The sequence below is a fragment of the Candoia aspera genome, chromosome 13 (assembly GCF_035149785.1).
Source record: "Candoia aspera isolate rCanAsp1 chromosome 13, rCanAsp1.hap2, whole genome shotgun sequence".
Taxonomy (NCBI): domain Eukaryota; kingdom Metazoa; phylum Chordata; class Lepidosauria; order Squamata; family Boidae; genus Candoia; species Candoia aspera.
This window is the reverse complement of record NC_086165.1, coordinates 787,806-810,733: the sequence shown is the minus strand read 5'-3', so window position 1 is coordinate 810,733 and position 22,928 is coordinate 787,806. Positions and strand designations below refer to the sequence as shown.

The following is a 22,928-nucleotide window of genomic DNA, read 5'->3' as shown; positions in this document are numbered from 1 at the left end:
CTGGTCCCCGAAGAGCTGCAGGCAGGTGGTGGTTGCTGCAGCCAACCCAGGCACCCCCAACCCACGACAGCTCTGCACACTGGCAGGCCCTTCACAGAGGCTGACAAATCGAAACAGAAACAAACCAGGCTTGTGAGGAAGAGGAAAACAAACAAACTTCTGTTTCTGCAAAGAAGCGGCAACATTCTGGGGAATCCTGGCCAGCTGCACCCTGCGGGTCAGCCAAGGGCACCTGCCTTTTACACCTTCACCCCTGGGAGGATGCTGCGTCTGTGGTGCAACAGCCAATTACATGCAAAGCTCGGTGCGCCTTGGGCCAAGAGGCTTCACGGGCTCTGCAAGCGCCAAGCAAGGGCTTCCCCACCAGGCTCCTCAGTCAGGCTTTGTGATCATCCCCAGGTGCGGTGGCATCAGCAAAGGCACAAAGGAGCAGGCAGCTACCTGATGGGGGGTGCTCCTCTTCTGCCCTCCCTGCTCTCCCAACATGCAGCCTTCTGGAGAGCAGGATGCCGCCCCCGGCTCAGACCCAGTCCCCCCACCGCATCCCCTTGGCTAGTGACGCCCGCCTCGCCGGGTGTCAAGGGATGCAGACTTCCACCAGCTGAGCTGCATCGCCGGGTGGTGCCCGACCCGCTCTTCGCGGGCGGGGGGCCTGTCCGGGGCCTCAGGGCGGCCGCCTCGCGCCCAGGAGCGCCCGGAGGAGGGACCTTCCCGCGGGGGCGTCTTGGGGAGCGGCAAGGAGGGGCGTGAGCAGCAGAGCGGCGCCCCTTCGCCGCCCCGCCGGGGACTCTCCGCGGCGCCCCGTCCCCCGCCGGGAAAGCGCCCGGCCCGCAGCCCAGACCCACCGCTGCTCTCGGCAGCCCCGGCAGCGCAGCCCCGGCCGGTGCAAGAGCTGCTCTGCCGACACCCCAGGCCGGCTCCCCCCGGCCTCGGAGAGCCGGCGCCGGGACCTACCAAGGCGGTCCCCGCCCGCGCTCGCTCCGCAGACCCGCCCGGCCAGCGCGCAACTCCCGCGGCGCTCCGCAGCCGGCCGCCCGAGGACCCCCCCTCTCGCGGGGCAGGAACAGCAGCCCGGCCGCCGGCGACTCTCCCGCTGCCCACGCGGCGCCGGCGGGGCCCCGCGGATTCCAGCCCCCATCCTCCGCGGCCAAACCGGCGGCTCTCCGGAGCGCGCCTGGCTGGGCCCGCGGAGGAAGGGGTGAGGCGGGCTCCGCTCACCCCCGGCCGCCCCTGCCCTGCCCTGCCCTGCCCTCCGCTCCCCGGGCCGAGCGCACCTGCGGGACCCCCGGCCGCCTCTGCCGGCCCCAGCCTACCTGCGCGCAGCGCTGCAACCCGAAGCGCCAGCGCCGGCGCCGGCGGCTCCCCCTCGCCCGCGACCCAGCGCTGCCCCCGCCTTCCCCGAGCTGGCCGCCGGCCCGGGGCGGGGCGGGGCGGGGCGGAGCAGCGGGCCACCCGGGCGCGCGAGGGTCCCGGGCGCCCCCTGCCGCCCCGCCGCGGAACGCCCGGCGCAAGAGCCCGGCCCTCGGGGCGGGGGGCGCGGCGAGGCCGCTCGGGGGCATCGGGGTCCCCTGAACTGCGGAGCGGACGCGCTGGGCTCTCCCGGCCGCCTGTCCGCCTCCCGCAAGGCAGCCGGAGCTGTGCCGCCCCTTCGCGCCCGGGCCCGCGGCCTCGCGATCCGCAAGGGCCAGGCGGCTTCTCTTCTTGGGCGCCCTGGGCACATTCCCCCGCACCGGCCACCGGTGGGCCGGCCCGCAAACGACGGGATGACAACACCTCCCCCGGGCAGCACCGATTCCCCATGTTGAAGATGCCCGTCTTAGTAGAGGCCGGATAGGATACGATGGGGGGTGGGGGGCGGAAGGATGTGGACACACATCGTGGCCATGTAATAAAGTATCCAACTTTTGCCAACAGAAAACATGGCAAGTTGCTCTAACAAGTGGAATGCTGAACATTAAACCACCCCCCAGACAAGTAATTGGATTTATCAAGTCATTCCATGTTCCTGTTTCAGTCCTGGGTAGGTTATGAATTGGGACAGAAATTCTGAAGGCTAAAAAACTTTTCTTTTACTTTGGTAACACCAGGAAGCTTGGGCTGGACCCATTATGTTCTTCGTAGTTAAGCCAGCAGATTAAACCAGGGTTAAACCAGGTCAGGCAGGATGATGAATGGGAATTCCAGCAAAGGAGGGGTCCTCTGAATCCTCCTTCAAGGAAGTGCCCAGACCTGGGTCAAGGGAGGGAGGGGGGCAGCCACCAAGGCCAGGTAAAGCCTCTCTGTAGTCAATGGAACTTAGAGAGAGCCAGCGTGGTGTCCTGGTGAAGTGGCTGGCCTAGAAGCCAGGAGACCACGAGTTCAAGTCCTGCCTTAGGCATGAAAGCCAGCTGGGTGACTTTGGGCCAGTCCCTCTCTCTCAACCCAACTCACCTCACAGGGTTGCTATGGTGGGGAAAATAGCAGGCAGGAGTATTAAGTATGTTCGCCAGCTTGAGTTCTCTCTCTCTGAAAAAAGGCAGGAGAATAATAATAATAGTAATAGTAATAATAATAATAGCAGCAGCAGCAGCTGCAAACTGAAAAGGAGGAAGGCTTGTAAGCAAAAGGAGCAACCAGGTAAAAGCGCTTCCCTTGCCTGGGCCAGCAACCCCCCACCGCCAGACTTTGCCCCCTTCCCCAGCTGCCATTTCCTGCCTTTCGGCCTTGGCCCCAGTGGCGGTCATCCCCTCCCCCGGAACCCCCCTTGACCACCAAGGGCCCTGCGGGTCTGTTCTCCGGCATCAGCACCTCCGGGACGGGGATGGCGACCTCCCTGTAAGGCAATCCTCCGGAGGGGAGAGGCCATCGGGCGGGGCAAGAGGAGGCTTCGTGGGTGATTCTTAGCATCCAATGGGGCAGAGGCTGGTTGGGGAACAGCCAGCAGTTCACTGTGGGGCTGGGCATCTGGTGCAGCAGCAGATGGACTCCAGGCTCAACTGGGACCCACTGACCACTACAAAGGCACCAGGCTCCCCCCCCCCCCCCCCCCGGCAAGTGAAGGGTCTCTCATGGCAAAGGCTGATTTGGGCTGGGGTGAAGAGCAGCAATCCAGGTTAGCAGAAGCGCTTGACCACACCTCCTTCCCTGCGAGCCACATTGGTTGTCTGCCACAGAGGATGTGTGGGCAGGTAGGGACCCCGCAGCCCCCATCCTCCTCCTGGCTTGGTTGCCTTTATCTCAGTTGGTGCCTTCTCCTCTGCAAAGGCCATGGGAAATAGAAGCCCAAATCTTATTTTGGGGCAAGAACAGAAAAGCCAATCCGAGCAGCAGATGACGACTGCATGTATTTTATTTACTAGGATTGGTGACACGAAACCAGAGTGGAATGAAGAGCTGTATAAAAAAGCCTTTAAAAATAAGAGACAGGCAATTATCTATTTTCAAGAGGTTGCAAGAATCGCAAGTGTGAATTTGTCAAATTAAAGCGGAGTTACTGAGCCCCAAAGAATTCTCAGGAACCCGGACTGCAAATGTGTACGTGGAATGATTCTTCTGCACCGCTGGACTCGCCCTGCTAGGAGAAGAACCCCACGCCCCCCTTGCCTGGAGGGACCTGGAGGCTGTGCAAGGGATGGTCCACCTGCCTTGAGCCCAGCGATGCTCTTCCTCCGCAGGATACCCTGAACCGCGGCTTGGGGCCCGAACCACAGACTGAAGAGGCCTCGATCCGAGGGGTCATTCTAGGGCCTCCAGCAAGACGCATCAGAGGCAGGAAAACAGACTGGACCTGTGCGAGGCTTGTGCAAACAGCAAAAGTGGAGGGGTTACACACTACTTGAATAGAAACCATGCATAAAATACTTTGCATATGTAACATGAAGCAGAGTTTGGAATTCTTTATAAAAAAAAAGTGCACGAAAACTGCATTGTAGGAACCGAGATCTGAAAAGTTGGAAGCTCCACGTGACAAGGGGGAGTTGGGAGGGGGGGCTAGCCCCACTGCTGTCTCCCTTTCCTCAGCTTTCTCCCTGATGTTGGGGAGGACTCTGGGTAAGGAAGTCCAGGCTGTTGGGTTTCCATGGCAAGGAATGCAGAGGGGGGTGAAGGGGGGAACTTCCATCACACAATGCAGGGAATCCGACACAACCCCCCTTCAGAGGAAATCCACCAGCCTTGCCGGCCTCATTGCTGAGCACAGTGAAACCTGCCCCAGGAAACCACAAGTAAGTAAAAGCTCCAGATCCGAGGATTCACACTCCACCTTTGCCGCCTTACTACACACACAATCTGCACAACCGCTTCCAGCAATTTCAGGGAATGCAGACAGGAAGGACCTTCTTTAACTAGCCAAAGCTAAACAGAACAAAAACTTCTGCCCAGCATTTGGCGTGAAACCAGTCTTCCAAAACCAGCCACAAAATCTGACAGTGCGGAATGATCAAGTGGGTTCCCCCCGGGGGGTCACCTTTTTTGCAAATGTGCAACAACAACAACAACAACAACCACCCAGAAGGTGTGTGTGTCAGGGGAAAAACTAGGATTCAAGTACAAGGTATTAAAACGTCCTGACCAGATCCGGATTCTGTAGGCTGTCCTTTTCCAACCCACCCTGTGTCTGGGAGGTGCCTTCGTTGCCCCAAGAGCGCTTTGGATCTGGGGGCAGCAGGTGAAGCCTGCTCAGTGGGAGTCCAGGTGAGCCACTGGCCATGGTGCCCACCCACAGGGAGCCCCCCACCCCACTGTCCCCCACAGGGATAAAATTCCCCATGTGGCACTCACACCGACAGCCACTACAGCACCGGCACGATCCGGGACGCTTGGAGGGTCCTCAGTCCAAGCCAGCCGCCTTTTAGCACCCACAGAGCCCAGCACAAAGCTAGAGACTTGCCCCTGTCCCCACGGCCACTGCCTTTGTGCCCCCGTATCGGAAGGGGAGGTTTCTGGGAAAAAGGATGTTGGGCGACAGCCATCTGCAGTTTGAACAACGATGGAAGAAGATCAAAGCCCCTGGATGCGCCTGGGAGGGGGAGATGGGAGGAAGGAGTTCTGGAGAGGGACTGTAGAGAAAGCGGTGACAGCAACGAGGGGGGTCCCGGCTGGAAATCCACACCGCTAATGAAGAAACACCCCCCCCATCGCCCTCCTCCTCTTCAGGTTCGCAAACTGCTGTCAAGGCAACACACGTTTCTGCCATGGTCTGAGAAACACAAGACGAGAAATCCATTTTCTCTGGCCCAAAGTTTCAGCCGAAGGTCAGGAAATGCTCCCCACAACCTTTCAGGACAAAAACCTGCTAGGTTTCCAGGAGAGCAAACCTCGGGCTCCGAATCTCTTCCCCAACAAATGTCTCAAGGGTGTATTGTAAAGAACAAAAGCATTTCCACCCACGTATCGAACAAAGGCATAAAGCCACAATCCACAATGCTGGATTCTTCCAGGATGAGCCGTTCCCAGCCTCCTCAACAGGGATTTTAGGGCACCACAAAATACCAGGCTTCGCCAACATGTCTCCGACTCATCTGCCCTCCATTAAACAATGGGCTTTCAACCCGAGGACCAGGAAGGATCGTGGCGAGAGACATCCAGCCAGGGCTGCTGGGTGAGACTGACCATCCTGGGGAGAAATAGGGTGACTTGGGAGCATCATGCCAGGGAAACGACCAACTCCTCGGTCACCGTGACATTTTCTAACAGAGACAGGGACCTGGGCCCAGAACAGGAGCCTGCAGCCTTCCCAAAACCCTTGTGGGGCCTCCGAGTTCTCTGCCGCCTCCCTGGGCTGGAAAACCAAGTGGAATGTCTTCGAAGGGCACCTGCTGCTTGGCAACATCGATCAGCTTTTGGGCGAGCCAGAAGCACCCGATGAAGCGCAGAGACTTAATTGGCTTTACCAAGACCATGAGGAACGTGTCTCCAAAGTGGAGCAGTTTAAACATTTTGAAGATGGGCAGGAGGGAGGAAATGGCTCACCAAGAATTTGGTATAGAATGATGGGCAGGTATTAAAAACAGGAAGGAGCATTTTGTGATAGTGTCTGTAGGCACTTCAGAAAACATGGGCTTCAAAGGTAGGAAACGTTCACAGCTCAGTTGCATGGCTGAAACCAGATCCCTTCAAGCGTGCTGCACCCTGAACGACGTCAACGGCGCCGCTTGGAAGAAACCCCTCCGCTGTGAAGTGCGGGATCTGGAATCTGTCCTCAAATCCCCGTGAGGGAGGCTCTGCTCTGCTCGGGGGGGCGAGGGAATCGGCCTCCAAAGGAGGTCCCTGAGGCTCCCTTCAACCGTCCTCTTCATCCTCGCTGATCAGGTCCCGTTTCTCGGGGTGGGTCTCCCGTTCCCGCAGGAAATCCTCGCGCATGGCTTCGAGCTCCATCAGCTCCAGGCGCACCTTCTCCAGGTGGAAGGCCCTCCGGTTCCTGATCTGGCGCAGCGGGAAGGGGTTGAGGTCCCTGAAAGCGATGCCGATAAGCTTCCTGGAAGAAAGAAGAGCCGCCACAGGGGCCTCGCTCAGAGGTGGGGACTCAAGTGTTTTATAGCAGCGATCATCAAACCTTTCCAGGTTGTGGGACCTGTTAGGTTTTTTTTAAAAAAAACACGATATACCTGGAACCCCCAATCAAGAGGAAAAGCTCTCACGACAAAAAGTCGGCTGGGTTTGAGTGAACTTTTTTTGTCCGTCTCTCACAGAACCCCACCCGGTTCTGGAGGAAGCCTCAGGTTCAAACCCCGTTTTACAGACTGCTTACATTGCTCAACGTTATTGTTCCTCCCTCTGAGAAGCTCCTTCTAACAACACGCAGCTGATTTACTTGTCCACTGCAAGGAAAGCAAGCGGGTCTCACCTGGCGTCCAGAACGCTGCGAGTAAAGGATCTGAGGTACGTGAAGATGGACGTCGAGTCCTGGAGCTTCAAGATCTCCTCCTCCTTATATTTGAAGAGCGCCAGAGCAAACCGGAAAATGACCTGAGCACGCGAGAAGGTTGGTTGTGAGAGTGGGCGAGTGAGCCACAGGGAACGGTCCCCGAGCTTCGGCCGCCTGCAGAAGACCAGCCCTTCCCCTCCCAACCGCTGAAAATCCCACCCGGCCAGACCACTGGTTTCGGAAGTTCCGGCACGGGCTCTGTTCGGCAGGGGCAAGACGTGCCTTTGGCCCCTCGTACAGAAAGGAGTCCCATATTTTGAAGAGAACGTCGCTGACCACGCTGTCCACAAAGACGACCAGGAACCAGTTGAAGGTGATGAGCGAGAAGTCCACCCGGTGCTGCTCGAAGTGGGCGTGCAGCCGGGGCAGTTTCTCGTTCATCAGGTCCTTGAAGACTCGCTGGTCCACCTGGGAGGAGGGGGAGGAGGAACACCTCAGTCTCGGAACACAGCCCTCTTGAAGAGCGGCCTTCAGGGGGATACTGAAGGCCTTCCCCACTCGTCCCACTCAGCTCACGCTCTGAGACCCCCATCCATCTCCAAGGCCTTCCTTAGATGGTTCGGGGTGGTGGTGGCTGCCACGCTTTCTTCACCTTGCCCCCTTCTCAAACGGCTTCAACGCGTATCGGCCCCGACAGCTTCTTCTGCGCTTACCTGAGAGCCGAGCAGCGTTTTAGTGTAATAGTCCCGGGGCATGAAGACCTCCACGATGGTCACCAGGCACCAAAAGGCGTCCTCCTGCTCCAGGTAGAGAAGGGCGATGGCCGCCAGCCTGGAAAACAGAACCAAGACCACCGTCGGAAGTGGCACTTCCCGCAGAGCTCAGGTGTCGCGAAGCTATTCAAGGTGGCACCGATAAAAGGCTGACCTGAGGTGTGCCTAGCCCCAGAGGAAGTGCTTAGAAAAGGAGAGAGGGAAAAGATGTCTTTCTGCCTCTTACTCACTCACTCCCTTTCCCCCAAAATGAAGGCCTCTTCACCATGCCATGCCACCTTCACGGAGCCAGGAGGCCCCCGTAGCAAAGCAGGCACTCTGCAGAAAGCAAAACCAGTTTTGGGGAGAAACTACCGTTCTCTCAGGGTGTTTCATTTCCTTCGGGAGCTGCCGCAAAGAGGGTTACAAAACACGGAGTGCCACCATAAAGGGCCTCCTGGCTCAAAGCCAGGCACGTGAGACACACCTGCTCCCCCACACTGAGGCCTGCCCTGGCCCTGGGGGACCGAGAGATAGCCGTGGGGTCCAGATCTTCCTCCCCTGAGAAAAAGGAACAGAGAGGGAGACTGGTTCCTGAACAGCCTACCTCGTAAAGAACTTAAGAGTTGCCTTTGGAGAAGGAAGGAAAAAGTGTGCGTGGGGGAGACTTGGATAAGAGGTTGCACAGCCCCAAGACTGAAGGAAGCTCGAGGGAGAAACTCAGAGATGGGACAGACACTTGGATGGGCTGTCAAGACTCGCTTAATGTAATATCCCTGCAACGACAAAGCCACGTTCCTGGAATCCCTGCGGCCTCCGTTTCTCGACCTGGCCAGCCTGGAAGGGCTGGCATACCTGTTCAGCCCCTGGCAGTAGCCGATGTCGGGGTTGCGCCAAGAGAAGGCCAGCAAGATGTTCCGCAGCTTCTGGATGCCCTCCGAGGCAGGGAAGGAGTAGTGCTTGTTGTTCGGCAGGGTGCGCAGGAGGTCCAGCTCGACCTGCTTGGAGGCCGGGTTCTGCTTTTTCAGGGCGTTCTGCAGCAGGCCGTGGAAATAGCCCGGTGGGCTGCCATCCTTGAACTTCTTCACATGGAGGCCAACGCACCATTTCCACACCTGGCAGCGGTGGTCGTGGGGGATCCCGCCCCGGATGAGGTTCTTGAGCTCCACTGACCGGACCATCTCCCTGTTGGTGGTGGCGGCCAGGAAGTTCTCCCACTTCACGCCGGCCGACATCTCCTGGTGCTCCGTAAGAGACAAGGATTTCAGGTCCAAGGCCCGCACCTTCGCCACCAGCCTCTCCTCCTCGTCATCCTCTGGGACCGTCTGAAACCCGTACACGTCATATTTGCTGGGGAGGCAAGGGGAATTGGGGTCACTCCCGCTGCGCTGGCCCCGGGATGAGGCCAGCTGAAGCGTCAGGCCCGAAGCTCACCTGACCAGATGGGGCTTGAAGCAAGCTTGCTCCGGCTGTTCGCTGCTGTCCACCTTGAGGGCGTCCTCCAGGAGCTGGGCGATGACGTCGCTGTGGGGATTCTGCTCCTGTGAGCACACTGGGGTCTTCCTCTCCTGAAGCAGGATCAGGTACCGGCTCTCCACCTGGCACATCCTGGCTTCCAGGCTCGCATACTGCGTAGGAGACATCAAGGGGGCGGTTAGGCAGGGACGCCCCTGGGGCCTCCTCAGGCATGAAAGACAAGCATCAGCATCAGCACAAACCGGGGTCCTGCCCTCCAAGCCACCAGCAATGCTGAGGCTCCCCCAAAGGACCACAGAGAGCGCGATGTGTCCGGTGGTCAGCCCCTTTCGGGGAGGGGCGGAGGCAGGAAAACCGGTCAGCTCGGAAGGCAGACTCCTGGGACGGTGCCCAAACGCGTCTCTCCACCCCACGGAATGAGTCGCGCGTCAGTGGCACCCACCCACCCTCGAGGGCCGGAAAGGAGCAAAGGTCTGGAGGGGAGCTGCCCCTTCAGCTGACCTTCTCCAGTAACTCCTTCTCCCTGTTCTCGGCGTTTCTTCGTAAAGCAGAAAGTTCCAGGATCTCCTTATTTAGGAATTTGTTCTGGGTCTTGTAGCCCTGCAGGCTGTCCTGTCAACAAACAGCATTGGGGGAATTATGCAGAGCAGGGTGTTTGGAAACAGGAAGGCAAAGAGCGCAGCAGGGGCCTGTCTCTCAAGCGAAGGGGAAGGCGTGGCGTTTCTAAGGCGGTCTGGCCTTCTGGTATCGGCTTCCAGGCAGCTGGGGGTCAAAGCACAAACCGAGTCTGCGCGATGTGCGGCTCAGCCCGTTGTACGAGCCCAAGCACGGTGGCTAGTAAACACCGTGAATGGCTTGGTGTAATGTGTGAATGCAGCCGACTGTGGCTTGTTTAAGAAACCATGGCTAATAAAACCATGCTTGTGCACAACGCGAGAACCCAAACCTTCCCTCCTCTCTTGCTGAAGACGTTCCTTCTGCTTACTGTGACTGGCTGCGGCTACTCAAGCCAGCCTCTCACTTTCAAGTTTCTGCTGCTCTTCTTGCGTTTGGGTATCCCACCTCTGGCCGGTCAACAGCTGTAAATAGGCTTCCCTCCTTCTCTTCCCTCAAACCACCATCCAGGTGGGTTAGTGGACTCTAGAGAGACAGCTAAGAGGGGTGACAGGGACCCTCGGCCCCCAGGCCACGGGGCGAGGAGCCGCGGCCCTTACCTTCAGCCTGCCAAGCTCCTGCAGCCCCTTGCCGACCGGGGGGGAGGCGTCTGCGGGCACCGATCCGCTCTGCCCTGGCAACCAATCCTCGCACTCGCTCAGCTCCCTGGAGAGCTTCACGATCACCTCGTCCTTGGCCTGGATGGTCTCCATGAGCATTTCCAGCCGCTCGCCCAGCCCCCCCAGCTCGAACTTCAAGCTCGCCCGCTCCTGCTGCAGGCGGTCCTTCTCCAGGCTCAGCCTTTCGAGCTGGCGGTTGAGACCCAAAATCTGGTGGTCTTTCTGGTGGAGCAGCTCCAAGTGGCCCTTGGCCCCCCCATCACAGAGGGGCCCTGCTAGGTACCTGTCGTATTGGGAGGACCGGACGGTCTGCTGTAGGAGCCGCACGAGTTCCTGGGAGGAAGAGAGCCAGATTGGCCTAGTGGCTACGGCCTGGGCTAGAAACTGGGAGGTGGCGAGTTCGAGTTCCGCCTCAGGCACAGAAGCCATCTGGGTGACTTTGGGCCAGTCGCTCTCTCTCAGGGTGGTTGTTGTGGGGAAAATAGGAGGAGGAAGGAGTGTTGTGTGTGCCTCGCCTCGAGTTATTTATAAAAATAATAAAGGCAGGATTAGAAAAAAAAAACAGCTGGTGGGGAAGAGATGCCGGCAGGCTGTTTCTGAAATTGGGGTGGGGGCAATTCAGAGGCTGCCACGTGCTTGGACATGCTGCTGCTGCTGCTGCTCCAAGCCCCCTCCCCTCTGGGTGCCCCAGGAGCCGCACACCCAGCCCCCACCCACAGAGGCAGAGAAGCGCCTCCTGTTTCAATCTCGAGTGCCCCCTCAGCTCCCGGGAAGGACAAGGAAAGGAAATGAGTCCTCCTGTGTGTAACGACCTTCTCCTTAAAAATTAGGGCTTGCCAGCCCCTCTGGGGCCTGCCTCCAAGCTCTGGGGAACACCCCACGTTTGCTCCAAAGTGTCTGACGCAGTCAGCTGCTTCTTCTTGTCCAGAGAGAGAGCCGGCGTGGTCTCATGGTTCAGATGCCAGACCCGGAATGGGGAGAGCAAAGTTCTAGTCCTCGCTTGGGCCCAGAAGCCCTCTGGGGGACCCTGGGCCCACCCTCCCGGCTCTTGCCAGCGTCAGGCTCTGCGACCAGCTGCCGGATGAGCAAAATCCCTGCTTGCGCTGTGCCCTGAGAGCAGGGAGGGCATGCAAAAAGGAGCAGGGCCTGCAGCCACACGGGACAAATGCAACGAAGAAGGATGCTGTTGCGTGGCATGGAGGGCAGCCTCACGGGAAGGGCTTTCCTGCACCCTCGGGCCCCGATATGAAAGCAAGGAAGGAAGCGAGCAAGCCAGGGGTTTCCTGGAGGGGAGCAGAGCCCAGATAACAGGCAAGCGGATGAGCGCTCGGTCCAGGCGCCACCCCGTCCTCCGGCTTCCCTGCCGCCGCGGGTGTGCCCTGCCAGCCCCTGCCTTCTCACCGGCTTACCTTCTGGCTGGCCAGCTCCTTCTTGAGCTGATCCACTTCCTCCTGCTGGCTCTGGACCTTCAGCTGCATCTCTGCGGCCGGCCGGCCTCCGTTCGACTCCAGGGGAGAGGCCTCTGGGCTGCTCCGGCTTTTGCTGGCGGCCATCGGGTCCTTTGCGGGACGCCTGGCTTTGTGCGGGAAGCGGCCAAAGTCAAACGGGAAGGCTGAGCCAGTCCCACCTGCGGCAGCGGGAGGCAGAATGTTGGCTTGCTGGCTGCCCCAGCACACCCCTGGCTGGGCGCCGGATCAGGAGAGACCCGAGCCGTCCATCAGGGGCACGCCCTCCTCCTCCTCCTTTTTGGTACTGGTCTGGAAGGCCAGCGCTGCCTCCAAGGAGACGGAGAAGCCTTCTCGCAATTCGCATTTCCGGTTTCATCCAAACTCTCTGAGAAAAGCCAGAATGTTGAACCAGGTGCTGGAGCTGGGTTAACACCCGGGCCGTTGCTGTCGGCAGTGACCCCCACTTCGCAGGAGAGACGGAGCAGAGGTGGGCATCGGGCCCTGGTTCTCCAAGGGAGAAGCCAATATGAACGGGGGGGGCCCTCGCCGCAGACACCCCCTCCCCCGATCCAGCACTTTCAGCAGCGTTGTGCCAAGACAGGGAGAAGCTAAGGGAGGGGAAAAGGGCTCATGGCGCTTCGAGGCCGCCCTGGGACCCGGCCACCCTTGGGGGCCTCCTTCGGCTGCACAGCTCAGGAGAGGGGCAGGTGCCCCGCACGGTCTGCAAAGACAGAACGGCTCCTCCGAACGCAAGAGCGGAAATGGGGGGCTGGGGGGGAGAGCGGGGGGCAAAGCGGGCACCTTTGCTGGGTTCTGCTGCCAGCCTTCTTTTTTCTTCCTGAGCTGCTGATTCTTGCAAATCTTTTGGGGTAGGATCCAGGATTTCCCATTCTTCTGTGTAAAAAACACTCTTGCGGTTTTCGCTACTTCCTTTTCCGGCTCTTAAGGAAGAGACAGAATTCCTGTGAAGTACAGAAATTCAGTACAGTTGTAAAGACAGAGAAAAGTTGGCTAATTTTAAAAAATAAAATGTACAAAGCTGCAGAAGCCAAAACTGAAAAACCAGGTTATTTCTCCCGGTGCCAGGCGTCCCTTAAAGCAGAATATCTCCAAGACAGAGGCAAACACGCTGGAAATACTGGCTTGAGACTATTTATGCCCTGAGAACCTAATCTGCCGTCTTGTGCTTCAAAAGCTGCCCAGAACAGAACAACAGAACATTTTCAAAGGTTTTTCCCTCCATCACAACCCTCTGCCTTCTGCAACTATAAGTAGTCCTCACTTAACAACTATTCATTTAGCAACGGTTCAGACTTACGACAGTGCCAAAAAAACCAACTTATGACTGGTCCTTGCACTTACAACTGTCGCGGTGTCCCCGTGCTCACATGATTGCAATTTGCACACTTGGCAACCAGTTTGCATTTACGACCGTCACAGTGTCCCACAGTCATGTGATTGCCACCTTCCTGGCTGGCTTCCAGAAAGCAAAATCAGTGGGGAACCGAGTGATTTGCTTAACAACCATCTTGTTTGCTTAATGACTGCAGTGATTTGCTTAACATCCGCTGCAAAAAAGGTCGCAAAATTGGGTCAGATTTGCTTAATGACTGCTTCACTTAGCAACCAAAATTCCGGTCTCCACTGTGGTTGTTGAGCAAGGACTACCTGTACCAGGTGGAAAGACGCTCGAGGTTCACAGATGCTGCTGCTCTGGCTTCCCTACACTCACACACAAGGACATCTGGACTTACAAGCTGGGATAGTTCACACTCAGGCCTCACTGAATTACAACACAGACCACAGAGCAGGAAATGGCACAAGCCGACCCTCTGATGGCCGTGGTGGTTGAGCTGTGGCCACTGGGCCGCCGGCTCTTCTTCTAGGTCAAACGTCTGCCGCGTCAAATTTCCACTTCCCACCAATCTGAGGAGGGGGAAGGTAAGCCAAGACAGCTACCCCCAATTTTTAAAAAAAGGCAAAAAAGAGAAATCCTGGCTCCAACCTGCCCATGACACTTTCCTGCCTTGCTCACAACCGCAAAGTTCCTGCGGTTAGGCTTCTGCAATACCGAGAAATCACATGCTTTTTCCAAGAATGTAACTTAAGCCCAGGGCTTCTGGACACTTTCCAACCCAAGCCAACATTTCCAGATTGGCCAGAAACTCCTCCATTCCTCCATTTCAAGGCAAAGCCCACCAGGACAGTCTGCCCTACATTCCCCACCATTCAGGCAAAGCACGGGTCGGGGAACCCGGCCCATCAAGGAGGAAGCAGGCTGGACACGGTGCGCCCCGAGCCCCAAGGGAAGCCTGACGGCAAAGCCCACCCTCCGTTTACCCGCTGCAGGATGGGCTCCGGGGAGCGGTCTGAGCGGGAGCAGCAAAAGAGGGAAGCTCCTGGTAGTTGGATGTCCAGCAGAGAAAGCACCCACAGCAACGCCTCGGGCGAGAGGAAATGCTTCTCGCTTCGCAAGTGTTCTGAATTCGGAGGCGTGTGCAGCAGCTGTTGCAACACAGGCAACCTGGCTGCTGCTCGAGACAGAACCCTTTCAGTGCAAGGGCTGCATTTCCAAAGACGACAATCTGACGTTGTGATTAAGCAGCGAGCGAGGGGGAACTCGGCAGAGTCCCACACGGAGGCAAAATCTGACTCACGGGTTCAGGCAGCCCTGGTGGACTTCCAGCACAAACATTCGCCAGTCGTGGCGCCAAGAACCCCGATCCACCCGGGGCCACAAGGGCTGCGCGGGACTTCTCGCAGGCTGCCCAGCTTGCCTCCCCCTGCCAGAGCCAGGTGGCTGCTGGGGAGCAGCCGGGCAGGACCGATGCTCTCTGGCACTCAGCGCAGGGGTGGACCATTTCTCCTGCCAGGGAGGCCCTGGCTGGGCCCGGAGCAGGTGGAGAGCACAGGGGACGTGCGAGGGGGGAAACTGGGGGCCTCTCCCCACCTTTTGGAGGCATTTTTAAGGGTGGATGCGGGAGCAGGAAGCCTCTGGAAAAATGGCTGAATATCGGGGTGCAATTTCAGACAGCAGGCGCTTTCGATGGTCAAGAGCTGATGTGGGAGCAGCCCACCTGCCAGAGACCTCCTATTTCCATTCTGTGTATATTTTTGAAAAAAGAAAAAAAAACACCAAAAAGGCCATTTTGCCACATTTTCAACCTCCAGTTAAGGAGGCCACCAGAAGAGAAGCAGCATTCCAAGAAAAGGGAATTTGCCCAACAGCCTCTGCAGCCTTTAGAGATCACTGGCGGGCACAGAAAAGGCCTTCGGGCAAATTCTGACCCGCAGGCCCCGCATTCCCCCCTGGAAAGCCTCTCGTGTGACTCAGACGCTGCAGAAGGCGAGGGTGCAAATCAGCCGCGCTACCCGAAATCACAGAGCAAACGTGGTTTCGTTACAACGACCTGCACGCCTACGTTTGCGTTAAAAAGCAAGCTCCTCAGAGAGTCCCAAGTGGCCGTGGGTCGCTCCCCCAAGCAGGACTCACCTGATCTCCGTGCCCCACTGCCTCAGGGAGAAGTTGATGGCGCCGGGGTGGCCTGGGGCCGGGAGGCAGGCCGCCTGCTCCCCTACCAGCTCCGTGGGGGCGATCTCTACCGCGAGGACGTTCCTGGCTCTCTCCGCCGAGGCGTTGGGAGGCAGCGCCGCCGCAAAATCTGAGGGAGGACCGACCAACCGGTTATCTGCCACGCGAACCAACTTCCACCTCGAGGCTTGTGGAAAGGTCACAAGCAGCTGGACGTGTCATGGCGGGAGGTCTTGCTGGGAACAGCCAGGCCCGCCGAACCCTCGCCATCCCAGGAAATGCGGGAGGCGCGTTCATCAGCTGGCCCGTGTCACACTTCCTCTCTGCCCTGGCAGGAGAGGGGCTGGCAGAGGGCTCCTCGTGGGGCAAACCTGCTTCTGCAGCTCAGCGAGAGGCGAGACCTCTCAGCAGACCTGTGCCCACCCTGCCACTGGTTCCGCCAAATACATTAAAAAACCAGTGCCTTCTGCTCGGGAGAGCAGCAACGCCAGCACTGCCACGGTGCTCCTCCCTGGGCAGGTGGGAAGGCAGCCGCCAGGGCAGAGAGAAGACGGCATGGGAGGAAGGGGCCGACTCCTTTCCCGGAGCTCTGCGGCGGAGGCTCTTCTGCCCCGGAGACCTTCCCCCGCCTCATCCCCCTGTTCCTCCGCAGCCTCCATTCCGGGCTCGGCTTCTCGGTCTAGCAGGAAGAAGCCGGGCGAGAGGCCTCCGAAGGCCAGGCACGTCCTGCAACTCTGCACAGGCTTCCAGAAAGGAAACCACGCCGGCCAAGGATGGCGGGCCCACTGCTCGCATTTTCTGCTGTGGCGGCAGGTCTGAGCACTCCGCAAGAGGAAGGAGATGGACTGTTTTTGGAGAACGGCTCTTGCTCGCCCAGCACATGCCACGTTTGCAAACGGATTGGGCGCCTCGCTCTCTGGGGACAGAACGCAGCGCAGCCCCATCCCACCCCTTCAGCCCGACTTCTGCCTTCCAGACCACAACGCTTCTGGAACCACAGGAGCACTGGCCGGTTGGAGGGACATCTGCACAGCTTCCTCTTGGGGAACGCGCACACTCCGTGGCCTCCAGAAGAAGCTCAAACCGTTTTCTAACCAGAGCAACTTAGCAAAGGCTGATCACCCAACGGTTCCCTTGCCCGCAAGTCCATCGTATTTCACGTCTACTGCCCACTTCTTTAAAAACACAACTGTTAAAAAGGGGGAAACCGTGAAGGGCATTATTGTTGCAATTGGATGCAAAACAGAATATATGCACAAAAACATACCGTGCCTTGTATATATTTAAAAAATCAATGCCTCATATAAAATTCAGCTAAAAAAGCAAACTGCCTTGAAATGCAATTCCTGAAGATAAAAATCCACCAAAAAACAAAACAAAACAAAACGCTGGCTGTGTGCATGCACGTATGTGTCTCTGCGTATACGTATGTATACGTATACTACGTATGTATACATACACGTATACACACCACAATTTCCAGTATGTATATTTTTAAAGTAACTATTTTAAATAAAAACTTCCTGTTGTGGAAAAAAAGAAAACAAAATCACCAAATTAAAAAAACCAGCTTCTTGTGACCAATTAAAAAATGATGTGCTCAGGCAGCTTTCACATTGCCTTGTTTAGCAGTGAGGTTGTGAACAATCCTGTGAACAATCACCTGGCTGGGAATCCTGGGAGTTGTAGTCCCAGCACAACTGGAGACTGCCAGATGGGGAAGACTAACTGAGCCCAACTGTGCAGGGACATCAGGGCTGAGACCAACATATGGAATGTGGCCGCACTTCAGCGGTACGTGGCAGGATGCCTTTCACATTTTACTTTGAAAGGGCCTTTTATCCCTCTGATCCAGCCCAAAAATGCGGGATGCGAAGCCAGCATGAAAGAAGTGCACCACAAAGCTGAATCTGCAGCTGCGGTCTGCCCCGCTCAGTGCTTTCCTGTGCTGTCCACTTGCGAGGGCCCCGGCGCTTCATTCCCAGAAGAGAAGCAACCCCCCACATCTCACTTACCAGGACTGTCTTTGGCCACCAGCCCCTTGGAGCACCCCTGTGGGGTAGGCGAAGTCCAACTGCACCTCTTGGCAGCGTCCAGGCTGTTGCAGTATTCCCACCTCTTCTGCTGAAGTTCCTGCAGCCAGTACATCATGTCCTGGTGCGTTGCTGCCTGTGACGACAGAAGCAGGGAAGCCCAGCGCATTAGGAACAAGAGCACATCTCCACAGAAGTGCTGAACAGCAGACGCAGCTCCCCATCAGCTGGCCCGCAACTCCGAGACGGATGTTCTCCAATCTGCTGGATAAAAGGGCAGACAAGCCAGCCAGGGCACTGCAAGATGCCTGGTTGTTCGGAGCTCTGAGGAGCCTTGAAAGCAATCTAGTCTGACCCTCTGCCCAGGCCAGGATCCTGCAACCCCAGCATCTTGGGACTCCCAGCTGGGCATCCCCGTCTCCCAGGGCCGACTGCTCAGCGACCGTACCATGTGCACCAGGAGAGCTTCCAGTATTTGGCCGAGATCTGCTTCCCCTGTTGGATACCCTCTGGTCCTACTTCCTCCACCCCAGCACTCAAGATCCTGCACCAGGGACCAAAACAAAAGAATTTTGCTCTATGAACTGAGTCCAAGTCTCTCTCGGCGGGAGGTGACTGCATTGCTCCTGCCATTTCACGCAACTGGCATTTTGAATTTGGACTGGATGACCGCTGGGTTTTCAGAAGGCCCCACAGCCACTGGTGCCACCTTTTCCATCTTTCTTTCCTGCCACTTGTTTGTTCAAAAGACCAATTCTGGTCCTCAATATCAATATTTATTGTTATTATTACAAAATTGCATCTATTTAAATTTCCGTGTAATAAAAATACAAATATCAGAGAAACCTCTCTGGGTGCAGATGTAGAAAGAAAGAAGGGTTGAATTCTGCTTTTTATGGTAAAACTTGTAGATTGGGAGCCACTACCCAAAACTTGGTGGGCAGCACATATGCCCACCTCTAAATGCAGAGCTTTTCCCACAAGAAAAGGGGCAACTGGTCAACTCCAGACAACCCATCAGGCAGAAAACGATACAGGTAATCCTTGACTTATAACCATTCGTTTAGCGACTGTTCGAAGTTACAACAGCGCTGAAAAATGACTTATGACTGGTCCTCACAGTTACGACTGTCGCAGCGTCCCTGTGGCCACGTGATCAAAATTCAGGAGCTTGGCAACCAGCTCACACTTACAGCGGCTGCAGCATTCTAAGGTCACGTGATCGCCATTTGCAACCTCCTCAGCTGGCTTCCAACAAGCAAAGCCAATGGGGGAAGCCAGGTTCACTTAACGAACATGGCAAAAAAGGTCGTAAAATCGGGCATGGCTCACTTAACTACCACCTTGCAATGGTAGCAGATCAGCAGAAGCGCTGTACCGTTGCCAGCGAGTCACTCCTCCACAGCTGCAGGTACAGCATTAAGACCACGAAAGCCATCTCTGGCAACCCTGGGCCTCGAAAGAGGGAGGAACCCTCCTAAAGACTAATAGCAAAAGGGGCCAGTTGCCTTGTTTTTTGGGAGCCTTTTGTTTGCCTTCCCAACAGCCCAAAGGCACTCCCTCTGGGTCAGCCACGACATCCAGATGAGAGAGGCCCTGCCCTTGGTCTTGTGATCCAAAACTCAGTCCAAGTCTTACAGAAACGCGAGCCATTTTAGCTGCAGACCTTGGGGGACCTCCCCAAACATCTGGCCATGCTCAGGCTCCTGGGGAGGAGTGAAAGGGGCCATCCCATGATGCTCACTCACAGGAACTGCGAGCGCGCAACCAGTTCAGGAAACCTGAACCGTGCCAGGCAGGGCCCAGGGCCTGCAACGTGGGGTCGGGCTTCCTGCCCCGAGACGGTCCCCTCACTCTCCCAGCAAGACTCGGCCAAGGGGCGAAAGGGCATGGGCACGAACGGGAACACAAAGCCTGCTCCGGGCGCTAAAAGAAGGCCTCGAGGGCAGACCGCCAGGAACAAGCTCGCTTCTTCAGCCGCAGCAGGTTTCCGGGTCCCCGGTGCTTTGCTCCAATCGTGGTTGGCAGCCAGGCTCAGCCCGCCCCATCCAGGAAAGGGGCTGGGCTGATCAGGACCCCGGCCCTGTCGGCATAGCTGGTTAGCTCCGGACCCGCAGGCCTCCCTTCCACCTGCCCCCAAACCCCCACCTCAACCCCAGGGCCAGCCAAGGGCCTGCCCTGGCATTTGCAAGGCCGGGGCAGGCCTGGCAAAGGAGCCCCTGTTCTGTCCGACCCAGCGGAGGCGGCGGCTCACAACCCGCGCCCAGCGAGGACCAAGACCACCCTCCGGCTTCTTGTTCTCGGTCTGCCGCAAAAGCCGCCCGCTCTTCCTAATGCAGCCTTTTTGGCAGTTTTCTGACTACCGCGAAAAGCACTGGGGCAAAACGCTGGATTCCGCAGACGGACCGGGGAGGGCCAGAAGCGCGCCTCCGTGCCAGGCCCCGGCCCCGAAGGCCGTCACCTACGGGCGCCGACCCCGAGCAGAGCCGCCCCGGGAACAGCGGACAGCGAGAGCGACGTCCCCGCGCGACCCAGCGCTTCGCTCCCAGCCGCCGGGCCAATCGTGCGCCGGCTTCCGCGCCGAGCCCCCCCCGGCCCCTTCCACGCGGGATTTGGCCAGGCGGGGCCGGGGGCGATGCGGGCCCCGGGCAGGGCTCTGCGCGGGAGGGGGAGCACCAGCGCGGCCGCTCCTCCTCTTTGGCACCGCCCTGCCCGCCGCCGGCCTGGCGCTCTGCGGGACGGGAGGCGGCCCGGGAGGCGGCCAGCCGCAGCTTCCCCGGGGCCGGCGGGCGGACGGCTGGGCCAGGCGAGGGGGTTGTGCGCCCCCCGTCGCTCTCCCGGAGGAGAAATTAAAGGGGGGGACTGACCCGGCCTCTCTCCTGGGGGGGCGAGGCTCCCTCTGGGCGCGGCGCGGGGCTGCGAGGGCAAGAGCCCCCGCCGTCCCCGGAGCCCCCCGGGAACCCCCTGCCCGCCGGGCGGCAGCCGGGCCCGGGAGCGTCCGGCGCGGCGGCTCACCCGGAGGACGGCCACGTTGCCGCCGGGGCCGTGCACCTCGAAGGCGGTCCCGGGCGCGCCGTCCTCCTCCCGCTCCTCCTCCGCCGCTGCCGCCCGCTGCTGCTGCTGCTGCTGCTGCTCCTCGCCGGGACCGGGGCCGGGGCCGGGGCCGAGGCCGGCGGGCGGCGCGTGGAGGCGGAAGGCGGCGTGGGCGAGCTCCAGGCGGCCGAGCGGCACCGCCTCCCGCGGGCCCTTGTAGTAGCAGAGCGCGCAGCTCCGCGCGTCGAAGGCGAACCAGCGGGTGCGGAAGGCCCGCAGCGGGCCCTTCCCGGAGAGCTTCTGCAGGTAGCCGCACAGCCGCGGGGGCCCCGCCGCCGCCGCCGCCTCCCCGTCCGCCTCGCCGCCGCCCGCCGCCGCCGCCGCCGCCGCCGGCATCGCGCCCCTCCGCTGCCGCCGCCCCTGGCTGGCTGGCGCTGCTCGCTCCGCCCGCTCGAGCCCTTCCGGCCGCGGCGCCCGGCTCAGCCCCGGCGAGGAGGAGCCCGGCCAAGCGCCCCGCGCCGCAGCCGGAGGAGCCTGGCCGCGGCGCCGCCTGCCCTGCCCGGATGGGGCGCCACAAGCGGGCCCCGGAGGAGGCGCCCCTCGACGCGGGCAGAGGCGCCCCGCTCCCGGCGGCCCTGCGGGAGGGGTCCGGTGGGGCGGGGGGGCCTCCGGGAAACGCACCGGGTCTGGGCAAGAAACGGCGGCCAGGAGGTGCAGAGAAACTTTCACTTTTATTCAGGTTAAAAAATTCTTCCAACAGAAAGTAGATAAAACGCCAAGGCCGAGGAATCCACTTGCAGTTCTTACACTGGGCACGTGGTGAATTGCACAAAGTGTTACAGTAAAACATCCTTCAAAACTATAAATAGTCCCTCCCGCTTTATATTTCCTTTTTACCATTAAAAACTTGACGATACCAAGAAATTGTTATTTGCTTATTTATAAAAGACTGGTGGGCACTTTCCAATCTTTGTGCTCCTGTATCCGTTAAATAGCTAAAAATACATACCTAGATAGATACTTTGCTCTCAAGAAGACGTTTAAGGAATGCCTGAAGAAATGTATGCATCATTACTACTGTGGAGGAATCAGATTCTTTTTTAATTTGACTTTTCTGCGAATGCAAGTAGGAAAGAATGCCTACGGTGTGTCGCCCAGGCTTAGCCTGGCTGGCGCACTGACGGTGCGGCCAGGAAACAAGGTTATCGGGGAAAACCACTGCTCAGCTACGAGTGTGCACGGATCACGCCCAAAGCTAATCCAAGCACCGCTGAAGCATTTGGACTAAAGGATGGAGACGGGGTTTGTGCAGAGCCCGGCAACGCTATCCACGCGGCAGACGTTTCCCAGGGCCACCTGCTTTCTGTTGGGTGGGGGAGACCTGGCTCCCCCACTGGGACCCGCTTGGGGCCTGGGCTTGACCCTGGCCAGGACAAAACGTAACTCCATCTTCCCGGGCCAGCGCCCTCCAGAGCGCTGGCTGGGAAGTGGGGATTTGGGGAACCGAACCATAGCCCCAACAGGGTGGGGAAAGCTGACCAGCATGAGCTTTGTCCTGCCCCACCCCAGCGCTCCAGAGAAAGAGACTTTCCGTTCACAGGTGAGCATTTTCCCCCTTGATGAGCGACGCAAGAGAAAGAGAGATGCGCTGGCTGGAGGTCATGGCCCAGGTCCTCGGCTCCAGTCGATTCAGGATGGTGGGCGGTGAGCGAGGCCCTGCTGCCGGCAGATGTGGGGGAGGGGGAATGTTCCCCAAACGCTGGCTAAGTGGGGGCCATTAGGACGTTCTGCTGGATCCGCTTTTGGTGGCAAGGAAGGAGCAGCGGTCACATCCTCCAGGCGCAAGGAAGCGGGGTGCTGGGGTGCACACTGGGGCTGCCACATCTCTGCAATGAAAGGAGAACAGAACCGGACCGAGCAGCTTTCTCTGCTGAGGGTGAGCCACCGTGTCTGCACCGATGGGCAGTCATCGAAAGTGGCACCCGGGCCACTTAGAAGGGGGGCTCTGGCCCCTGTGATCTAAAATCACTACATGGTGCGAGGTGGAGGTCCAGGTCCAGCTGAGACAGGGAGATTCCCCGTGAATTACTTGGACCGCCATAAGATCCCGAAGATTAGGAAAGGCAACCGAGTGTCGATGGAAAGATCAAGGGGGCTTTGAGCCAGCCCACCAGAGCTGGTTCGGTCAGTCACCGCGTCTGTTGGGCTTCTGCTGTGGTGGAACCTCTGGATTCGCAAAGCAGACCAGGGAGAGGGAGATTTGCAAACAAATTTAATTAAACCAGCACGTTCGAAGTTCTCTGAAGCATGACTGTAAGAAGTAACGTGGTAATCGTGCCCAAAGCCTGGTGGGCCTCCCTGAGTTGGGCCCACTGCCGTTATAATGCAGGAAAAGGATGGAACCCAATCCGTGCATTTCTCTTTCAGGGGAAGGGCTAAGCATCTATCTCCTCAGCGCCCCCCCCCCCAGCTGAATGTTTGCGGAAGGGGGTGAAATACCACAGGATGGAAGTGGTTTTGGTGCAAAGAGTTCCTA

The 22,928-nt window shown here is 58.5% G+C and overlaps 1 protein-coding gene across 1 annotated transcript; it reads right to left on the bottom strand.

Moving 5' to 3' along the window:
• Positions 1-3,394: 3,394 nt before the first annotated feature.
• On the bottom strand, positions 3,395-20,763 carry TBC1D2B (TBC1 domain family member 2B). The gene is made up of 13 exons (XM_063313907.1): positions 20,375-20,763; positions 17,342-17,495; positions 15,288-15,456; positions 12,596-12,756; positions 11,756-11,973; positions 10,287-10,679; positions 9,574-9,684; positions 9,031-9,224; positions 8,452-8,946; positions 7,558-7,675; positions 7,127-7,312; positions 6,824-6,945; positions 3,395-6,454 (listed from the first exon to the last, which is right to left on the bottom strand). Exons 2-13 carry the CDS (start codon positions 17,475-17,477, stop codon positions 6,259-6,261), a joined length of 2,499 nt encoding a protein of 832 aa, XP_063169977.1. The 5' UTR covers positions 17,478-17,495; positions 20,375-20,763; the 3' UTR covers positions 3,395-6,258.
• Between the last annotated feature and the right edge of the window lie 2,165 nt (positions 20,764-22,928).

Bases quoted from the DNA above. Each gene is read 5' to 3' on its own strand.
- TBC1D2B (XM_063313907.1), bottom strand. From the start codon at position 17,477: ATGATGTACTGGCTGCAGGAACTTCAGCAGAAGAGGTGGGAATACTGC. The intron at 8,947-9,030 runs GTGAGCTTCGGG...TTGCCTCCCCAG, and splicing joins TTCAAGCCCCATCTGGTCAG to CAAATATGACGTGTACGGGT. The intron at 6,455-6,823 runs GTGAGACCCGCT...TCTTTCTTCCAG, and splicing joins CGCAGCGTTCTGGACGCCAG to GAAGCTTATCGGCATCGCTT.